Consider the following 20456-nt stretch of genomic DNA (forward strand, 5'->3'; position numbering starts at 1 on the left):
CGCGCGCTCAGCGCTGCCGGGGCGAGCGGAAGGCGACCTGGATGAGGCGACCAAGCTCGCGACTCTTCTCATTCCCACCCGGTTGGCCTTACGGTTCTGCCAGGGCTGGTGTGCCTTCGTTCATTCAGTGCGCGCTTCAGCGCTTCCCGGAGTTAAGCTCAAAGACATCAGGGGCTCCCGGTTGTGAGGGGCAGTCAGTCACGCGTTAGGAGAGTTGGGAGGCAGTAGCGGTGCCCAGGGAGGCTTGGAAGACCACCCTTTAACTGCAATCACCTCCCTCCTCCAACTCCCACCCTGCACAGATACAACAGGAGTAAAAACAGGCAGCTTCTTAGAAGACGCACCTCCAAAACATCCCTCAAGTAATACTATCCTCCCTCCCCAAATTGCTGCCCCTAAACAGCTAATTAAAAAAATTTGAAACCGACACTGATTTCAGACTGTAGAAGATAGGGAATAATCTTAATTTTTTTTTAAGTGAGCACATTTTTTTTTAAGAAATGAGCCGTTTTTATCTCTCTCCCACTCGACCCTTAGCGCAAGTTCCAAGGTGACCAAGGAGAATTGGGTGGAAGGCAGAGAAAAGGGATGCACGCTGGGAGCGAGGGGGAGATTCTGGGATGGGACACCACAGTTGGTTCCTGTGTCCGGCATTTCAAGTGAAAACTGAACCTGGCCTTGCAGGTACCAGACTAAGCAAGAAAATTTTGGGTAAAACCTTAGATATCTGATTATGGCAAGTGTTATATCAGCAAACACCCCCTGCCCCCACAAATCCGCACACCTGGGAGAGACGTAAAACCTGGTCCGGATTCCTTATTCCAAAGGCCCGTCCGCTGGGCTCCAGGACCGAGCCTCTCAGGATTGCGCAAACTCAGTTGCTACCTCTCTTAGTCTTTTCCTCCTCCCACCTCTTACGGCTGTCAAAATCCGGACTCAGGACTTCCTAAAGGCCCGGAACGCAGCTTCGCGCATGCTCAGCATCAGCCCGGCTGCTTAATACACACGTGCTTACGGCCTATCGCGGCGCCTGCGCAGTCGCAGCCTGCAGTTCGCCCTTAGGACAGACGTCTGTTTTACCTTGACTCCAGCTGTCCGCTCGAGCCGGTCTGTGCTCAGTGTCTTGTGTACATTCTTGCAAGCGACGGCGCCATGAGTATGACTTCCAGCGTACGAGGTGAAGTGGGGCATGGGAGCGGGTGAGGTTGGCGGCCTGCGCACCGGTTGCAGCTCCCTCGGCACCTCTTCGGGCTATTACGGCTGCCCTGCGTTCCCGCCAGTCTCGTAACCTTGAGATGGAGAAGGGCAAGCGCTCCGCGGACCTGCGGACACCTCGGGCCACACGGGGCAAAGGGGCCAGGTCAGGGTATGATCCCGGGGCAAAAGTGGCGTGGGGGCCATGCAGGCATCTACCCAGGTCTGGGTAGTCCCCTAACTATACCGCTGCGCTGCTAACTTTTCTTGTTCTTCCCTGAGACTCCTTTCTGTTGTGTCACAGGGCCTGGAAAAAAAAGGAAAGGTGAAAACAAAAAACAAAAACCCTCTTCCCCCTTCTCCACATTTAAATTACCGTGGAGTGAGAACGTAGATTTCCTGCAGCCCTCAAGCGATGCATGACTAATCACAGCTTAGTTTTGCACATTTTTTAAAGGGAAGGCACCCAATCCGAGGTCTTCAGTTTTCCCAGGGTTTTTTGTTGTTGTTTTTTGTTTTTAATGCCTCTGGCATCTGGACCTCGGTGGCAGTAGTCCAGGAGAGAGGATTGAAAACTGAGCTCATTGAGCCTTCACCTTTCTCAGCCTTGCTTCCCTTGTGCTAGTACCTAGCGTTTGGAAATGTTACTTCACAGAAGGTCCGATTAAAATTAAGAGACTTTCTAGAGCTTCACTTTATAACAATTCTTGGTGGTAGTATAATTGTTAATATAATAGTTTGTACCGCTACGGGATACCTGTGATCTTTGCCCAGGTATAAAATACCATCCTCAAGGTTTGGTTACCTGTAACAGTAGTTAGGTAAAGGTAGATTGTCCAGAAATTAATTTGAAATAGTCTACTTGATTCATTTAGTAAATATTGAGCATCTGGAGTACCAGGTTCTGTAAAAGGTCCCTACTAACTTGGCCCTAATTTTGTAATAGATTCTATAAATTGGAGAATTCCACTTGTTGGGAAAAGTTATCTGTCAGAGTGGGGGTGATAACCCATGACATTTTTAAGTTACTAATGCCGTATATAGGAGGTGATTATTTGCAAAACGTATTTCAAAGGATACTCATCTTTAGACTCCTTTAAATAGAGGCACCTTCGTACATTTAAAATAGGGAGTGATTTTTATCGTAAAAAAAAAATTTTCCGAGGAATAAGACAATTGTGTAAAATAAGATATTCATGTGACTTGAGCCACTGATAATCTTATAGGAAGACAGTTTGCACTTGTGCGATATGGGACAAAAGATTCCAAAGTGTGTTTTTTTAATGTGGAGTCATTTTGTATAATTGGGCACTAAACTCTATTTAGGTAGCATACTATTGAAATGTGATATAGGTGAACCCTAAGACTCTTAAGACTATAAGCTAATCTTTCTTGTAATCAAGACAAGTTTGTTATTTTTTTGACCTAATTATATGGGAATCCAAAGGTGACTTTCCCATTATTTTGCCATTTTCTAAGGGATAGGAAATTGCTTCGTCAATTGGGTTATTAGCTTAAACTTTAGGTACTCAACTTTGTTATGAGAACTACTTTTTTCCGGCTGTGTTGGGTCTTTGTTGCTGCATGCGGGCTTTCTTCTAGTTGCAGCGAGCAGGGGCTATTCTTTCACTGCCATGTGTGGGCTTCTCATTGCAGTGGCTTCTCTTGTTGCAGAGCACGGGCTTTAGGTGTGCGGGCTTCAGTAGTTGTAGCATGCGGGCTCAGTAGTTGTGGCTCACGGGCTCTGGCTCGCAGCCTCGGTAGTTGTGGCACATGGTCTTAATTGCACCACAGCATGTGGGATCTTCCCAGACCAGGGCTCGAACCCGTGTCCCCTGCATTGTCAGGCGGATTCTTAACCACTGCGCCACCAGGGAAGCCAAAGAAGTAACTACTTTTTATTTCACCTAAAAGCATAAGGACTGTTGTGAGGACAATGGGCAGGGACCCCAAAGCCTTTGTAAATCACTTCTACCAGTGCTTTCTTCCTCAGATATAGTGGTGTGGCAAGGTAGGGACGGAATATCTGTTTTGTAATGTTTAGATCTCAAATTGTTTAATTCTCAGTGTTTAAACCAAACCTGTTCATTCCTATAGATTGAAAATCAATTTAGATCTTTTGATTTGGGGGAAGATGACCATGACTTTTCTCAGTTAAGTAAGTGAATTATATATTTTTTTAATAATTTGTGTGTATATTATATAATGGTATTTGGCAATGGTAAGCACTATATAAGTATATGTTAAATAAAAAATAAAAGGGTGTGTATGTGCATGCAGAATTCTTGTTTATGTTCAGGAAAAAAAATAATGGGTGGGTTAGAAATAAAATGAATGGAGATCAGGTCAGGACATGAATCTGGGAAAGGCAATGAGGATGAATGATTGGAATGGTAATCCGAAGATCCAGTCAGTGAGATGGCTTTTGATGCCCAATTGGTCGATATTACCAAACTTCCTTTTTCCTTATTGAGGTATAATTGACATACTTATACCAAACTTATTTTTTATGTGATACCAAATATTGATTACAGTTTTAGAAACTGTAATAAACATTAAGAAACATTAAGTGCCTTTCATTGCTACAGAGTCCCCGTTCTCTAATGACCCCTCCTCATACCCAATAGATGACCTCTAGGAAGTTTACTAAACATCTTGCTCCTTAATACCTCCAAGACTCATTGACTCTGCTCTCATCCTTAATCCCTTCCCTTCTATTTGCAAGGAAGAGATTATCTGAGGCTGTTCTCTCTATATCATCCAGATGCCATTTTCTCCTGCTTCCTTAAGCTCTTGCCTCAGTAATGATACCAATTGCTCTTAATTCTTCTGTCCTCTCACTCACAGGGATTTTCTTCTCTTCAGCCCAAAGTCACTCATAATTCACCCTCATTTAAAAAAAAAAGCCAACTAAACCAAATATTTTTAAAGGCCTTCCTTCTTCCTGCTGTCCCCTCAAGTCACTTTTTTCTTCATATTTTGCTTTACCCTCCAGTTACAAAATAGGCATTAGTCTATCTGCCTGTGCTTTATTGTACTTCCCAAACCCTGAGCACTACAATGCTTGTAACCAAAACTAAATTTCATAAGTTCTTATTCTCTGACTGTTATATCGTTGTCTCTTTTGTTGAAACTAACGCATAATTTTCCAATCCATTTAACTTCAACATATAAAAATACTGTTTGGGTTCAATAAATTTATTGAGTCATTTAAAGTAACTATTCAAGGGTTTGTTTTTATCTGAGAAGGAATGTGCAGATCATACTGTGAATAAAGGAGTTAGTTCCTATGGGTTATGAACAAAAAATAATAGGGGCTGTAGATGAAACAAGATTGGCAGTGAGTTGATACTTGTTGGAGCTGGGTGAGGGTAAATGGGAGGTCATTACAGTATTTTCCGTGTATGTCTGAAGGGCTCCATAATGAAGTTTTATTTTTAATCGCAGGAAGTATTGAAATTCCACAGTTTGATACAGTAGGTTAAGATGAGGCCAAAGAGAAGTCATTTGGTGTAAGAGCAATGTGATAGTAGGATGGACAGAGGGAGTTGCAAATTCAGATTAGGAATCTTATTTCTTTTTACTTAACTAACATTGAACACTGCCTGTGCACCAGGCCTTGAGAGAAAAACGTTACCAGGCACAGCCTACCAATCTGAGGGGGACCTAAGGGAGGCAAAGATTTAAACACAGCTCCCCTCCCCCCCTCCTGAGGTGGAAGGAACATTCTGATTCTATGGCAGTTGACACTGGGTAGGAGAGGACAGTTTGGGGCTACCAAAGGGGCTAAAGGAAAAGAAGCAGGGTGGGATTTCTGTCTTAGGTTAAAGCAAAATGATTTCCCACAGTAAAGAAATGAGTTATAAATATGGGTATGGGATTTGGGAACAAGTTGATGTTTTCTCTATCTCTGAATAATCCTAAGAGAGAAAACCAAAGATTATAAAAAGATTGCCAGGGGAAGAGTAAGAAAGGGAGGGATTATTTAGAAATGTATTTTTTGTATTTTCTTTATATTGATGTATTTATGGTATTTGTATAGATAGAGAGCATTGTTAAGCAAGGTAGGGGCTTGATCTAACTATAGGAACACTATACCTTGAGAGAGGTGTACAGAAAAGGGAAGTAACGATAAAGTAGAAGAGGCAAAAATAAGGCTTAGGATATTTCTGGACACCAGTTTTGAAAGAATGTCTGAAAGGTGCCAACTGAAATATCTTTAGAAATTGGGTCTTGATATAGTCCCTTGTTCAACCTGAGATGGTGTCTGTTCTTAATAGGCATGTACACTATCAAGAACTAAATGTTACTTGGGTTTTATTGTTTGTTTACTGTCTTGGGTTTTCAATTCTTTCTCTATTGTAATTGTTGACTTTTGAATCCATCATCATTCTTGTCTATCTCCATATAGTTTCCTTTTCTTTCTTTTCCCTAGAGTTGCCAGTGGCATCCATAGCTTTTTGCCAGAAAAGACTGATTCAGGCTACAGTAATGAAATGATAAAACAGCAACATTTTTCTTACTCTGGGAACTTTTACATTTGTCTCTAATGAGGTTAGAGAATTAGAATTTGGGAATGGGGGAGGGATGGAAATTGTTTTCTTAAGACCTTATCTGGCTCTGTGAGTCTAAAAAACTCATTGGAGCAAATGCAAAGCCATTTCCTAGCACACATATGGTGCTATGACATTTATAAAGGTTCATCAGTGACCCTCCTTAGGGGGTAGGGTCACAGAGTGCATGTTTTGATTCCCCACAGGGCAGCCACTCTTGGGTAATATCTAGAGTTAGTTCCCTCTGTGTCAGTTATTCTGTCATTTCTTCCACCATCAAAAAAATCCAAGGGAAGTAAAGGTTTTTAAAAAGTCACCATATGGATTCAGTTGGTAGTAATGAGAAAGGAGAATATAAGGATGTTTTGATGGCTGAGAAAGATTCTTCTGGCCTATCATAAGTTTCAGGTAGAAATTCCTATAGGATTTTTTTTTTATATCATGAGACCAATTAATCCTAACCAATTGTAGTTGTTCTTTGGATCTCAGGCCTTTATGTAATATGTAGGCATCATTAAAACAAATCTGATAGAGATTACTTCAAACTTCACCTCAAATGTAAGGTGTAGGGCTTCCCTGGTGGCGCAGTGGTTGAGAGTCCGCCTGCCGATGCAGGGGACACGGGTTCGTGCCCCGGTCCGGGAAGATCCCACATGCCACGGAGCGGCTGGGCCCGTGAGCCATGGCCACTGAGCCTGCGCGTCCGGAGCCTGTGCTCTGCAACGGGAGAGGCCACAACAGTGAGAGGCCCGCGTACTGCAAAAAAAAAAAAAAAAGGTAAGGTGTAACTAAGATCAACAGCATTTAGGGAATTGTATTATTTCAGTCTTTTGGGATATTTCCCTCTTTTAAGTTTATACTAAGGATTTAACATTCAGCAAACATAATTGAATATATATATGCAAAGCAGTATTTTAGCCCATTTTGTGATAGGTACATTAACTATTCAGAGTGGCTTTCCATTAGCTAAGAAGTAGATTGCTATAACTCCTGACATTTTCTCAAGGGACTTCCATGGTAAAAAATGCATCAGAAAGGAAGATCATGAATCAAGCTAGAAATCAGTAAAGTTTCAGCCCTGCTTGGAGTTGCCACAGAATGATACCATGAAGCAGCACTAAAATTCAAGGCAGGGAATTCTCTGGTGGTCCAGTGGTTAGGACTCCAGCTCCAGGACTGGAGCTTTCACTGCTGTGGGCTCCTGTTGAATCCCTAGTTGAGGGAATAAGATCCTACAAGCTGTGCAGCACAGCCAAAAAAAAAAAAAAAAAAAAGAAAGAAAGTATCCTTTACCAATGAGAAAAAATGATGACATTCATAATAAAACAAATTTTAAAAAATAATAAATAAAAATTTAAAAATTCAGGGCAAATCTACACAAGGTGTGTAGTTTAAAGTATCTTTCAATGAAGCCAAAGGTTTGAAGCTATCAAATGACTTATTAACTTTTCTCAGTCATACAGTATCTGGGAAGGGCATAAAGTTAATGTTTATTTTATATAGCAGGGAGGAATAGAACTGTTGTGTGGGCAGGAAAACAAACTAAATTTTTTCGTAGAGAAAAATAACTGTGGTTGAAAATAGAATCCAAGGAACATGCTAATTAGGAACACTTGATGAAAACTAAATTATTAAATAAGCTAGAAGAGAAGACCGAGATAAAAGGAACTAAGTGTGAGAGTGGTTGTTCCTTTCCATTAGTTTTGTAAGAATGAACTCCAATTTTATGTAAGGAACTATTAGGTTCAATGATTAATCACATTAGTACAATAAGAAATTTGACTCTGTAGTGCAAGTAAGCCATACAGTTAATTATTCATTATATGTTTTTATTTGGTCTTGGAATGTGTTTTTTGTACTTGTCTCTCTAGGGCTTTATTTGATAGTCTGGGAACTTATTTCAAACACTGTGAAGATCTGACTTAGGAAATGCTGGGACGCAGTCCAGTGTGTTTATCCTGACCCCTGTTCAACTTCTTCCTGCAGTCCACTCCATGCTGGGAATAGAAAACTCTCCTCTGAGGCTGAGGCTAACCAGACTATGCAGAACTCTCTCCTCTCCAGAATTCTCTGGAACTGGGGTAGTTGTTAAGTGCTTGGATTTCTAAGGGATCCTTGAAAAGCTACGTGAACAGAATAAATAGATGGCCTATTAGTCAAGCAAATAATTGCACAGAAAAACGTCATTAAATTTAAAATGAACTTTGTACGGAATTCAGATCATCCACTGGTGGATAATGGAAATTTAGAATTTATTAAAGGAGAATCTAACTAATTATATTATGTTTTCTATAAAATTAGTACCTTCTGAGTTTTATTTTAATGAGACACTTTGAAATTAAAAAACAAAAACAAAGCTTTTGAATGACTTGAAGCCCAGAATGCTGGTGGATATATTCCTCTGAATGTTTAATATTAAGGGTTGGTTTTGTTTTATTTGTCCTTTCTTTTTCTTTGGATACCAGTTCTGTTTGTGGTTATGCATTTTTAAATGACTAAAGGACCTACTATTTAAATGAACTCTGGGACTTCCCTGGCGGTCCAGTGGTTAAGACCCCACTCTTCCACTGCAGAGGCTACAGGTTCAATCCCTTGTCAGGTAACTAAGATCATGCATGCTTCAGGTGTGGCCAAAAAGAAAAAAAAAAGAACTCTGATGAGTCATTTTGTTAACATAATCACCTCCTGATTTTTAGAGGGATGAGGAGGATCTTGTCTGTAATCTGAATTTTTATGGTCTTATTAGTAATCTGAATTTTTATATGTATCTTTTTTTTAAAGCAATAGGAATCTGCAGGCTCACAGGTTATTTTAAATCTATTTATGAACACTTTAAAAAGATTACTAAACTTTGTTTCTTCTCCAATTATAAAATAATTTTTAAGTTTCCCTCTTCTATCTTAACTTAGCTAACAATACTGAATAGAAAATACACAATTGCCTCAGTAAGGGCTGGGGAAGGTTTTAACGAGGGACTACTTCACCAGTGTGTTCTGATCATTTTTTTAATGTTAAACACCTTTGACTGTTGGGATGCTTAGTACTCAAAAACTGGATTTCCTGAACGTTCGTGTTAGATTATTGGTATAGATTTTGGTTTTGATAATCATTCCTGTTTTCCTTCCCTGCTCTAGTTGAATGGATTGCAGCGGTTACCATTGCTGCTGGGACAGCTGCAGTTGGTTATCTAGCTTACAAAAGATTTTATGTCAAAGATCATCGCAACAAATCTATGGTAAACCCTAACATCCAGAAAGACAACCCCAAGGTAGTACATGCTTTTGACATGGAGGATTTGGGAGATAAAGCTGTGTACTGCCGTTGTTGGAGGTCCAAGAAGGTAAGAGAAGCAAGTCCTTTATGCCAGTGCCGTCTTTAATGCAACATTTCGTTTAAACTATCTGCCACACTGGTACCATCAAATATCAAGATATCCCTTCTCCTTTGCTTCCTTTTTTCTATGGATTCTGTTTTTCTCTGTTTTCTGTGTACTCTTCAGGAATATATTTACTAAAATGTATAACTACCATGCAGTGAAATTGCATCGTACCCTCGTCGAGTTAGGCAAATATAACCACATTCTTGGCCAAAGAAGAGAGAAAAATCCCTTTATTTATGCTTAGAATTTCCTCCCCAAGTGGGTGTTAGCATTCAGTATCCCAGGAAAAGGAGTATGCAGCCTAAATACAACGAGAAACAGAAGAGGTCATTTTTTTTTTCCCTTGAGATTTCAAGCTCCTAGAGTCTAGCACAAGTTTTAGAAATATCAAGAGAAACTTTTGGAAAATTACCCCTGAAAATTTTTTACCTGGTACATATGTATTGACCCTGTATCCTAAGCTTTTTTTAAGCTACAGCTCCTATATTTAAATATCCAACACAGGATTTTTTTGTATCTTTATTTTCTTTTGTGAGAATTGCATTTTATCAAGTTCCGTCTGGAATTATCTCTATGATACCTGCAGCTTTTAGATAGCGATGACAGCTGGTGATCTGAAGATGGTAAAATGCTCTCCTAAGGTCATCTTGAAAAGCTTCATACATTGAATAACTTCAGAATTTCTGGTATATTTAGAGAAATATGGTGAAATACTGTGTAAACTGCCACTATTAACATTTAAATAAAATGGATTTTACTAAAGATGACACTATAAGGCCTAAGAAAATAGACAATAAAAATGATGTATCTATTTCTGAAAGCATGTTATGTCAGGGACCTCTTCCCACAGTGGAAAGCCATTATCACAAATCACATATCACAGATAAGGAAGAAGTCACATACCAGGTAACGGAAAGCATATTACTCTAACCCCCTTCTCCAGATACAATTGATACTGTATAATCCAGTGGTGATAGAGTGCTTAGATTATGTCATTGTGTCTGAAAACTGCTTGATGAACATATGGAATATGAACCAAAAATTAATAGTCCCATTACAGAAATTGTTCCTTAAGAAGAGCACTGTGCATTTGGAGTGTGGGATTGTTTATAAGTACTAGTGGAGTTGCTAGAAAATAATCCTCAATAATATTCTGTAGACTAGATCTGGTTTGTTTTTTAAAAATTAACACCTATAATAGGTTTCATTCTCTTGTTGCTCACCAAAATATAAAAAGTAATACCTTTAGGAGCTTCCCTGGTGGCACAGTGGTTGAGAGTCCGCCTGCCGATGCAGGGGACACCGGTTCGTGCCCCGGTCCGGGAAGATCCCACATGCCGCAGAGCGGCTGGGCCCGTGAGCCATGGCCGCTGCTGAGCCTGCGCGTCCGGAGCCTGTGCTCCGCAACCGGAGAGGCCACAACATTGAGAGGCCCGCGTACCGCAAAAAAAAAAAAAAAAAAAAAAAAAGTAATACCTTTAGAAATAAAGGCATTTCTAAGTCCGGAGTTGTAATAGTTCTTCAGTCAGTGATCTTAAGTAGTTCATTTAATTTCTATTACTTATATACATGCTTGAGAACAGTTAAATAGTAAAACAGCAGGTATCATAGATGTGTGTAGTAGATGCAGTATGAATGCTTTAAATAAAAGGAAGAGCTTGTTGCACTGTGGGCTAGAATTTTCTGGGAAGGCATAGTGATATATACATGGGAGTTAAACTGCCCCTGCAAAGATTGGTGGCATTGGAATACACTAGCAAGTATTGGGGACTCTTTCTCAGAATCTGTGGGAAAGGACTCATGAGTGAAAGTGGGATCGATGAGGAATCTAGTCTGGTCCTTGCACCTCCCTTCCCGCAGGAATAAGTCCAAATTGAGGAGAGTCTTGAGTACCAGCGTGAGGAATTTGTGCCTCCCAACATGGGGGAGCTTCTTGTCAGGGATTTCAGGCATAAAGTTATACTTACACCAGAGTGCTGGCCGTGGGAATGGCGAAGCATGAACAGATACATGAACCATTTAGAGGCAAGGATCAGCCAAATGCAATGACTGATTTGTGCGAAAGATTGTGGGAGGAAGACTAAAGCTCGTGGAAGTATCTTGCTTAAGATAGGATCGTAGGGTTAGAAGAGGTGGTGCCGTCAACGGAAATAAGGAATTCGGGGTGAATGGCTCATTTTCCAGGACACCAATGAGGAGTTCAATTTCAGAGAGTGACACTGAGGTGACATTTGAATGGAAATGTACAGCAGACAGCCTGAAATGTGGGACTAAAGCTGAGACATCAGGGTTGGAGATAGCTATCAGCAAAACTGATGAGTCAAGGGTAGGAATGCAGCAGATCCTTGGTGCAGATAAAAATCGAGGGCTAAGTATGAAATCTTGGAGAATTTTCTGCATTTTGTAAAGAGAAGAGCCAAAAAAGGAGATGAAATGGGTCCCAGAGTTAGAAGAAAACTAAGAATATCGTGGCTTCACGGTGGAAAAGGGAAAAGTTTCAAAGAAGGTTTGATTGTGAACATCGGCTTGTGCAAAAGACCAGGAGGTGAATAGACTATTATACTAAGGCTGTGGGGTTAAACAATTAGGCAACTGACCTTTTGGTGTCATTTTCACAGAATAATTAGAATAGAAGCTGTGTCCAAATGGATTACAGTATGAATTACTACTAAAGAAATACCTAAATATATGGTATTTCTAAATATATGGCAAAATTTTGGTAAATATGACAGTGAATGGAAAGAAAAAAATATGATGACTGCTTGAGTGAACGCTGAAGCTTACCTTTGAAGCCAAGTAAAGGGCGTTTGCTTTGGTTGGGTGTTTCCAGAGGGTAAAGGCTCAATAAAGCGAATGTGGACTTTTATGGACTAAGATCTCAAGTATTTCAGGAAGAATCACAAATGGACACAGGCCAAGCTAGTGGTTTAAAAGTTTATTAGACTTTATAAGTCAACAGAACGTTCCAGGATTATTCTTTCATCATACTATTTAGAGTTTCCCTTAGGTAGACTTTAAGGAAAGGAATACGAGACCAGTCATTTTATTTTCAATTTTCTCAATGTCTTCTTTCTTTTTAAGCTTATCTTTCATACCATATTAATCCTCTTTGCATCTTTGATTTGTCAGTTCTGAATTTTCCCTGAATCTTGGGCACTTTTTATTACCACATGAGGCGATTCAAAGTTCACTTTGAATATCATTCAAATTATTCTCCAGGCATCTTTGGAATCCGCACATTCCTGAGGTTCCTAAGGTTGTCACGCAGGTGCCAAGTCACACACTTACATGCCTGTCCACAGAAGACTTGATACCTTTGATTAGATGGCTATATGGAGTTTATGTTCAGTAGTTTTCTCCTCATACACCAGTTGTGTTTCTAATACAACAAAATTTAAACTCCTTTCTAAAAAAAAAAATTTATATATTATATAAACTAATTCAGTTTTAATTCATTATTTTTTTTAATTGAAGTATTGTTGATTTACAGTACTGTGTAAGTTTCAGGTGTACAGCATAGTGATTCAGTTTTGGAGGGGGTTTTTTGCCGATTATATTCCAATATAGGTTATTAAGAGCTATTGGATATAATACTCTGTGCTATACAGTAAATCCTGTTGTTTATCTATTTTATGTGTAGTCGTTTGTATCTGATGATCCCATACTCTTCATTTTGTCCCTCCCCCCTGTAATTCATTCTTAAGGTACAGTCACGAGTAACCTGTTGTGTGTTTCTAACATTTTGAGCAGTTTTCTCAGACCTAATGAATCAGATCTCTTAGTCAAGTGCAGAAATTACATGTTTTTAACACACTTCGTTCCTCCTCTCTTCCCCCCGATTGGTGTGCCCTCTGCTGTTTCAGAAACTGGACTGTTTCATAGTATTTCACAAAAGGGTTGTCCCTAAGTGAAGTTAGAAGGAAAGGAACCAATACAAAGGAAATGATTAAAGCAACTACAGGGAAAGATACTATTTGAGACAGTGGTATGTTGAGAGGGGTGGAAGGAAAGGAGAGTACGAGCACAGATTTCGGACTCAGCCTTAGAAAGAAAGAGATAGTCTTACTTTCGAAACAAGGTGAGGGAACATTGATGTCAGAGGGAAGAGTGTGCAACATGGTCTTACTAGATTCCCACCCCCCACTCACCTTGGGTAGATTATGGCGTTTGCTGAGTTGTATGGTGGCCATTGGGGAGGCAGGAGAGATTTGAACAAGGACAGCAGGAGAAGGCAGACTAAGAGATAATCAAGAAAGAGAGGAAAGGTGAGCCAGTTCATGCCAGGAGCTCAACTGAAATTGAAATGAAATGTAACTGTGTAGAATAATTTTCTTTCCTTAACAACTTCCAGATTTGAGTTGGGTTTTTTTATTAGTGATGGGTTTGTTTTTGGTGGGTGTGTGTGGGAGTGTGGGTGTGTGTGTATGAGTTATGGAAAGTCTCCACCCTATTAATGGTTAGAAATGGGACTTCCCTGGCTGTCCAGTGGTTAAGACTTCACGCTTCCAATGCAGGGGGCGTGGGTTCAATCCCTGGTTGGGGAACTAAGATCCCATAAGCGGCGCAGCGGGGCCAAAAAAAAAAGAGTGGCACTGTAGGGCTTCCTTGGTGGCGCAGTGGTTAAGAATCTGCCTGCCAATGCAGGGGACACGGGTTCGAGCCCTGGGCCGGGAAGATCCCACATGCTGCGGAGCCACTGAGCCCGTGCGCCACAACTACTGAGTCTGTGCTCCAGAGCCCCCAAGCCACAACTACTGAAGCCCGTGTGCCTAGAGCCCGTGCTCCACAACAAGAGAAGCCACTGCAATGAGAAGCCCGCGCACCACAATGAAGAGCAGCACGGGCTCGCTGTGACTAGAGAAAGCCCACGCGCAACAGCGAAGACCCAACGCAGCCAAAAAAATAAAATTTAAATTAAAAAAAAAAAAAAAGACAGTCTTGTAAAATCTTAATTTTTCTTACATATTTTCCTACTATATCTGCTATCATAGGTCTTACTAAAGTAAGTATATAAGAATGGTATAAAATGTCATATTCTCTTGTTTAGTCTCAAAGATCTCATTGCTTTTATTTTCTTTCTCAACCAAAGCAAGCTTGTTTCTCAGAGCAGTTTATAGTAATGAGCCAAATGGCCCCAGGCAACTTCCTTGGAAAATATAATCCAAACTCTAATTAAAAATACAAAGTTTGGCAAAGGAAGCTTCAAAAAAATTTTTTTAAATTTTTGCAAGTAGAAGAGGTAAGTCAAGGATGAACAGTTATTTATTTCCATCTTGAATCACCCTAAAAACAGAAACATCGTAACTTGAGATGTGGGACCATTAAAAAGAAACAAGTTTTGTGCTTTTTATGAAGACCCTGTCCAAGTAGAGAGCAAGGATCTCTAGTGTTTTTTACCCCTAAACATTTATTTCCACCTCTTCTCCACACCCTCTCTTCTCTAGTTTTAAAGGTATTTGGGATTCGTAGTTTTCTAATTGGATTAACAAATATGATAGTATATTTTCTGGACATACAGGAAATTCAACCAATTTAATTCACAAACTTTTCTCCAGGATTTGTTAATAAACAAAGGTTAACATCTTAGAACAAATGTTAGAATCATCTGAGCTAAACTTTTTTCTCATCAATTTTCTGATTCTTTTATTTTTAAGTATTGATACATGAGCTGAATTAAATATACCCTTTGTGTTTTTTGTAATTTCAGCTCTTGACATTTTTAACACATTTAAAATTTTTAGTGAGTTAATAAAATTCACATTTTCATTATATTGTTATTTAATACAAAAACTGCTATACTTCCTAGATTATGTTTGAAAGTATATCTCCACCACATGTTTTTTTTCTCCTGTATAGAAAGGTCAAAAATGAAACAAGGCACTTTCTGGAAAAACACAAATATTGTTATGTAATTTACCATTTGAATTTTAATGCCAAGTAATTACCATTCATTCATTTATACTGTATATCAGAATCATGAATTAATTTTAATAAATACATTCTACTAACACATACAATGTATTAAGAAATTGCTAATCCTATCTTGAAATAACTCATTTTGGCTCTTGGTTGAAAAAAATGTTTAGTCTTTTCATTAACTTAAAATGAGACATATCTAATGGATAAATATGAGAATGCCTAATCTTCACATGAAGTTTGGGAGATTATTCTGACTAGTGTTAAGTGATATAGGAAGTACTATTAAAAGATATCTGTGCCTCTGAGCAGAATGATTTTGAATACGGAGTTTACATTTTAAAGGCATACAAAGCTTTATGTACTTTAAAGAAGCATGAAAGTTTATTAACAAATAGCCAGGATCTCCTTATTCACTACTTTTTTTTTAACTTTTATTGGAGTATAGTTGATTTACAATGTTGTGTTAGTTTCAGGTGTATAGCAAGTGAGTCAGTTATACATATACCCACTCTTTTTTAGATTCTTTTCCCATATAGGTCATTACAGAGTACTGAGTAGAGTTCCCTGTGCTATACTAGTAGGTCCTTACTAGTTATCTATTTTATATACAGTAGTGTGTATATGTCAATCCCAATATCCCAATGTATCCCTCCCCCCACTCACTACTTTTTAAAGAAATATTTTTAGATTGTTTTTTTCTTTTAATCCTTTTTTAAAATTAATTTATTTTATTTATTTGTTTTTGGCTGCATTGGGTCTTTGTTGCTGCGCGTGGGCTCTCTCTAGTTGCGGCGAGCGGGAGCCACTCTTCATTGTGGTGCACTGGCTTCTCTTTGCGGTGGCTTCTCTAGTTGCGGAGCACGGGTTCTAGGCGCACAGGCTTCAGTAGTTGTGGCACATGGGCTCAGTAGCTGTGGCTCGTGGGCTCTAGAACACAGGCTCAGTAGTTGTGGCGCACAGGCTTAGTTGCACCGCGGCATGTGGGATCTTCCCAGACCAGGGCTCAAACCCGTGTCCCCTGTAATGGCAGGCGGATTCTTAACCACTGTGCCCCCAGGGAAGCCCTAAAGAAGTATTTATTTTTTACTTGTTTACTTTTAAGACCATGATGAAACATGTGAATTTCCATTTTTAGGCAGAACCAGATTATTACAAAATTATATCCTCATTTTAGATGTATGGCTTTCTTATCTTTTGTATATTTCTCTATAGATTTCTCTCCTGTTCTTTATATATGGAGAAAAATAATTTGAGAAAATATATTAGTTTTCTAGTATTTTCAATGTGAGACTAAAATAAAAATAAAAGGGACTTCTCTGGTGGTCCAGTGGTTAAGCCTTCCAATGCAGGGGGTGCGGGTTCGATCCCTGGCCAGCAAGCTAAGATCCCACGTGCCTTGTGGCCAAAAAAACCAAAAAAAAAAACCCAAAACAGAAGCAATATGGTAAAAAATTCAATGAAGACTTTAAAAATGGTGCATATGAAAAAAAATCTTGAAAAAAAATAAAAGTTAAATATGCTATTTTAGTAAATTATTTGAGACTTTTTACTTTATGAATATTTCATTTTTCAGAAATGTATTTTATAACCTGTGGGCATAAAACCATACAGTGACGTGTTTTGTGTGTGCTATTTATAAAAATGGAGTTTTTTTACAATGTAAACTTTTATTCTCACTGTAAAATCATCTGTGTTTGTTTATTAAACATACGTCACTTTGAAATGCTGTTCTTTGCTGTGGGATACATTTCAGTTTGATATTTTATGGGCTGTTTCCTCATCCATGCCAAGAAAACACTGAAAGCTTGGGGTCATGTTTTTGTTGCACGGACTTGTTTATAATATGAATATACTGTACCATATTTTATTGACAGAAATAATGTAACTTTTATATACATTGAATTTATATTGGCACCCCAAGATAGAATTTATACTTGGAAATATAAGATATGACGATACCTTGAGTTTTTCTGTAGTTTTTAACTAATTTACCACCTCCCAGAATTATATGCAGATCGTAAAATTAAAATTGAATTTCTTTAACATCAACCCAGTATTATTTTAATCTTAGAATAGACAAGTCTCATCAAAGTTTAATATTATATACCATCATTGTCTAGTTTCGGGTATTGAAAATTATACTTCCTTAATGGAGTAATGGGTGATTTTGCTCTTCAGGCCAGGACTCCTGTTACTTTACTCTTCTAAATAGGCTCAGTTCGTGCAACAGTGTACCTTATACTAAACAGTGAAGCTAGATTCTAAAGTGCAGGTACATTCCAGATATCAAGAATAAAACAAAGATGCTTGCTATCATCATTTGACATGAAATAAAAAATGAAAGGTATAATATAGAAGGAAAAAACAAAATAATATACTGATAATTGTAAAATCCTGAGGAGACACCTAAAACATTGTTGCATTCTTATTTTTATCATTTAACAGTAGGAAGGACATACTTGCAAAAAACAGTGGTATATACACACACACAGACACACACATATATTTATATATATAATATATATCAAGAGTAGTCAGGTATGAAAACATATACCTAATTATAATAACCATAAAACATATAAGGCAGAAATGATCTTATTAGAAAATGCATGAGACCTGAGGATGAAAAACACAAGAGGAATAAAATAGGACGTGGCCAAAAAATTCTCAAGTTTATCTGGAGGAATAAATAGGTAACGTTTAATAAAGTTAGGTAAAGAATAAATAGGAAAGTTTTAACAAAGAAGAGTAATGTGAAGGAAAACCAGCCCTACCAAATATTGAAGCCAATTTTAAACACAGTCATTATCCCATTATGAATATGATAATATGAATGATGAATATGATAATGTAGAACCTATAAATAAGCATTTTTATATGTAGAATTAATTTTGATAAATTTATGAATAAAGGTATAACAATTTGGGAAGCAATCACCTCTAATAATATTGAAGCAACAGGATCTTAGAACAGAATTTTGCAAATTGCGCTCTGTAGAACACCGTGATAATGGGTATCAAAGTGAAAGTGTCCATAGTCCGATCAGCTTGGGAAATTTGGGGTTAAAATAGTGTTTTTTATAGCAGAACCTCTTTAAAATAATAATATATGTTGTGACTTAACTGTATATGTTTTTTAAACACAGAATGAAGTTAAATCAGAATATTTTGCAGGACTTCTTAATTTGCAGAGCTCACTCTGGGAAACACTGTGTTAAATATTTAGTTTTTGTCCCTTTTCCTTCAACTGGACACCAAAATGTCTGTGTTTTCTAAAATGTGAAATCTTGGAAAGGAATGGAAATTTATCGCATCTCCAGGAGAAAGAAGTCTCCATGAAGGATGATAAAAAGGGAAATACTTATTTGTATGAAAGAAGAGAAATTAAGGATATGAACAAATAAGCAAAATAAAAAGGGTTGGGTAAAAAATTGCTGCAAAGATGATCAGCAAAAGGATAATGAACAGATTGATTTTAAACAAATGAACTTAGGCTCTTACCAATAGATAGGCCATGGATGTAGTTCACTAGAAAGGAAATATAACTAGTACATAAACATGGAAAAGGTTTTCCACATCCACAATCAAACGTCACAAATGGAAATTCAATTAATGATCTGTGTATTATCCACAAGTCAATTTCTTCCTCCTCCTTAGTGTGTACACTTTACATATGCTCATTAAGAAAACCTGTAAAAGGTAGCCAAGAAAAATCTATTGAGTTATCATGTCATATGTGAATTAAGCATCACCCCCACTCTGCCAAACGTAATACTGATTTTGCAATTAGACATTTCACATTCTTTCTCTTCCTAGTTCCCACTCTGTGATGGCTCTCACACAAAACACAATGAAGAAACTGGAGACAACGTGGGACCTCTGATCATTAAGAAAAAAGACACTTAAATGGACACTTTTGATGCTGCAGACCAACTTGTCATGATGTTTCCTGATCATTTAATTAGAATGAGTACCACTTGTGTCTAATTCACCTCCCCTGGGTTCTAGATGTGGTATATTGCAAACTACAGCTTTCATATTCACGGCATTTGCCTTACTTGTTGAACCATCGTGGTGCACATTTGTTGAAACAAAAAAAAAAGGAAAATCCAGTCTCATGGACTGTGGGTTACTTTGGTCTTGTAAGGATCCGTTTCTTTACATTTAAATATGACATTACAATATAGTTGTATGGCGAAGTTAACGTATTAAATTATTCTCAAAATCATGTCTGTGCAGATTGTACTTGTAAATTTCAAAGAAAAATTATCACCATTTAATATTACTTAGTTAACCTAGAAAGTAAATTGGGTGTGATTAAACTACGTTAATCTCTTAATAACAATCTAGGAAAAATCTTTTATGACCTTAGTTTTCTTCTTGAACGTGGTAATGACACTGAGAAAATACAGCTTCTGTGTTTTCAATCAAAATGAACTTTGAATGTTAATTCTGCTTAATTATAAGTGGGCCAGGTCAATAATAAAGGGACAGTAACTTCTTTGTATTCATCTTCATGGATATTTAATTGATCCATTAAAAAAACCAGTAGTGGAAATTTAGATCAAAATGATATGAGATTTAAAGTTGTCATGAAGGATGTCTTAAAATGTAATAATGTTCCAGAATTCTAGCCAAGGAGTGGCAAACACTTGAATTGGGGACACTGAAGGAATTGGAACACATAATATCAAGTCTCCTGTATGCAGAGCCACACATCCTTGACACAAATAGTAGTCATGAGAGTAGATCAGAGGCATGGGAAGATTTTTATTTCCTCATTCTTGATAATCAGGCACATCATTAATTCTAGTAAAGAAACTGTTTGGGGGAGAAAAGTAAGAATTACATCCTCTTTTAAACTGTATAATCTTAAAAGCAAAAATTTGAAGACAAGTTTTTATGTCATATTCTTCAAAGAAACTTTCTTCAGACCAGAAACATTGCATTTCATTGCTGATTCAGAAAAAAATATGAAAACTGAAAATAATTAGGAGCAATAAAAGAGTTAAGACAGGAGTAGTTTATATATATATATATATATATATATATATATTTTTTTTTTTTTCTTGCGGTACGGGGGCCCCTCACCGCTGTGGCCTCTCCTGACGCAGAGCACAGGCTCTGGACGCGCAGGCCCAGTGGCCATGGCCCACGGGCCCAGCCGCTCCGCGGCATGTGGGATTCCCCCCGGACCGGGGCATGAACCCGTGTCCCCCGCATCGGCAGGCGGACCCTCAACCACTGCGCCACCAGGGAAGCCCAGGAGTAGTTAATATATTTTTTAAGAGAAATTCGGTTTTTGGATTTCATGGGTTAGAAGGAAAAATATATACGTAATGTAGCAGACGTAATTTGAAATTGACAAAGGTAACAGGTAAACATTCTCATCATTTCTTTGCAGGCACTTGA

At 38.2% G+C, this 20456-nt stretch overlaps 1 protein-coding gene across 1 annotated transcript; it reads left to right on the forward strand.

Moving 5' to 3' along the window:
* The first annotated feature begins 1059 nt into the window (after window positions 1-1059).
* Window positions 1060-20109, forward strand: CISD1 (CDGSH iron sulfur domain 1). Its single transcript, XM_082854879.1, has 3 exons — window positions 1060-1177; window positions 8882-9087; window positions 18861-20109. Exons 1-3 carry the CDS (start codon window positions 1153-1155, stop codon window positions 18948-18950), a joined length of 321 nt encoding a protein of 106 aa, XP_082711005.1. The 5' UTR covers window positions 1060-1152; the 3' UTR covers window positions 18951-20109.
* The last annotated feature ends 347 nt before the right edge of the window (window positions 20110-20456 follow it).

Source organism: Leucopleurus acutus, assembly GCF_964270905.1.
Source record: "Leucopleurus acutus genome assembly, chromosome: 14".
In the NCBI taxonomy this organism is placed as follows: Eukaryota; Metazoa; Chordata; class Mammalia; order Artiodactyla; family Delphinidae; genus Leucopleurus; species Leucopleurus acutus.

Bases quoted from the DNA above. Each gene is read 5' to 3' on its own strand.
- CISD1 (XM_082854879.1), top strand. From the start codon at position 1,153: ATGAGTATGACTTCCAGCGTACGAG. The intron at 1,178-8,881 runs GTGAAGTGGGGC...TCCCTGCTCTAG, and splicing joins TATGACTTCCAGCGTACGAG to TTGAATGGATTGCAGCGGTT. The intron at 9,088-18,860 runs GTAAGAGAAGCA...TTCTCTTCCTAG, and splicing joins GTTGTTGGAGGTCCAAGAAG to TTCCCACTCTGTGATGGCTC.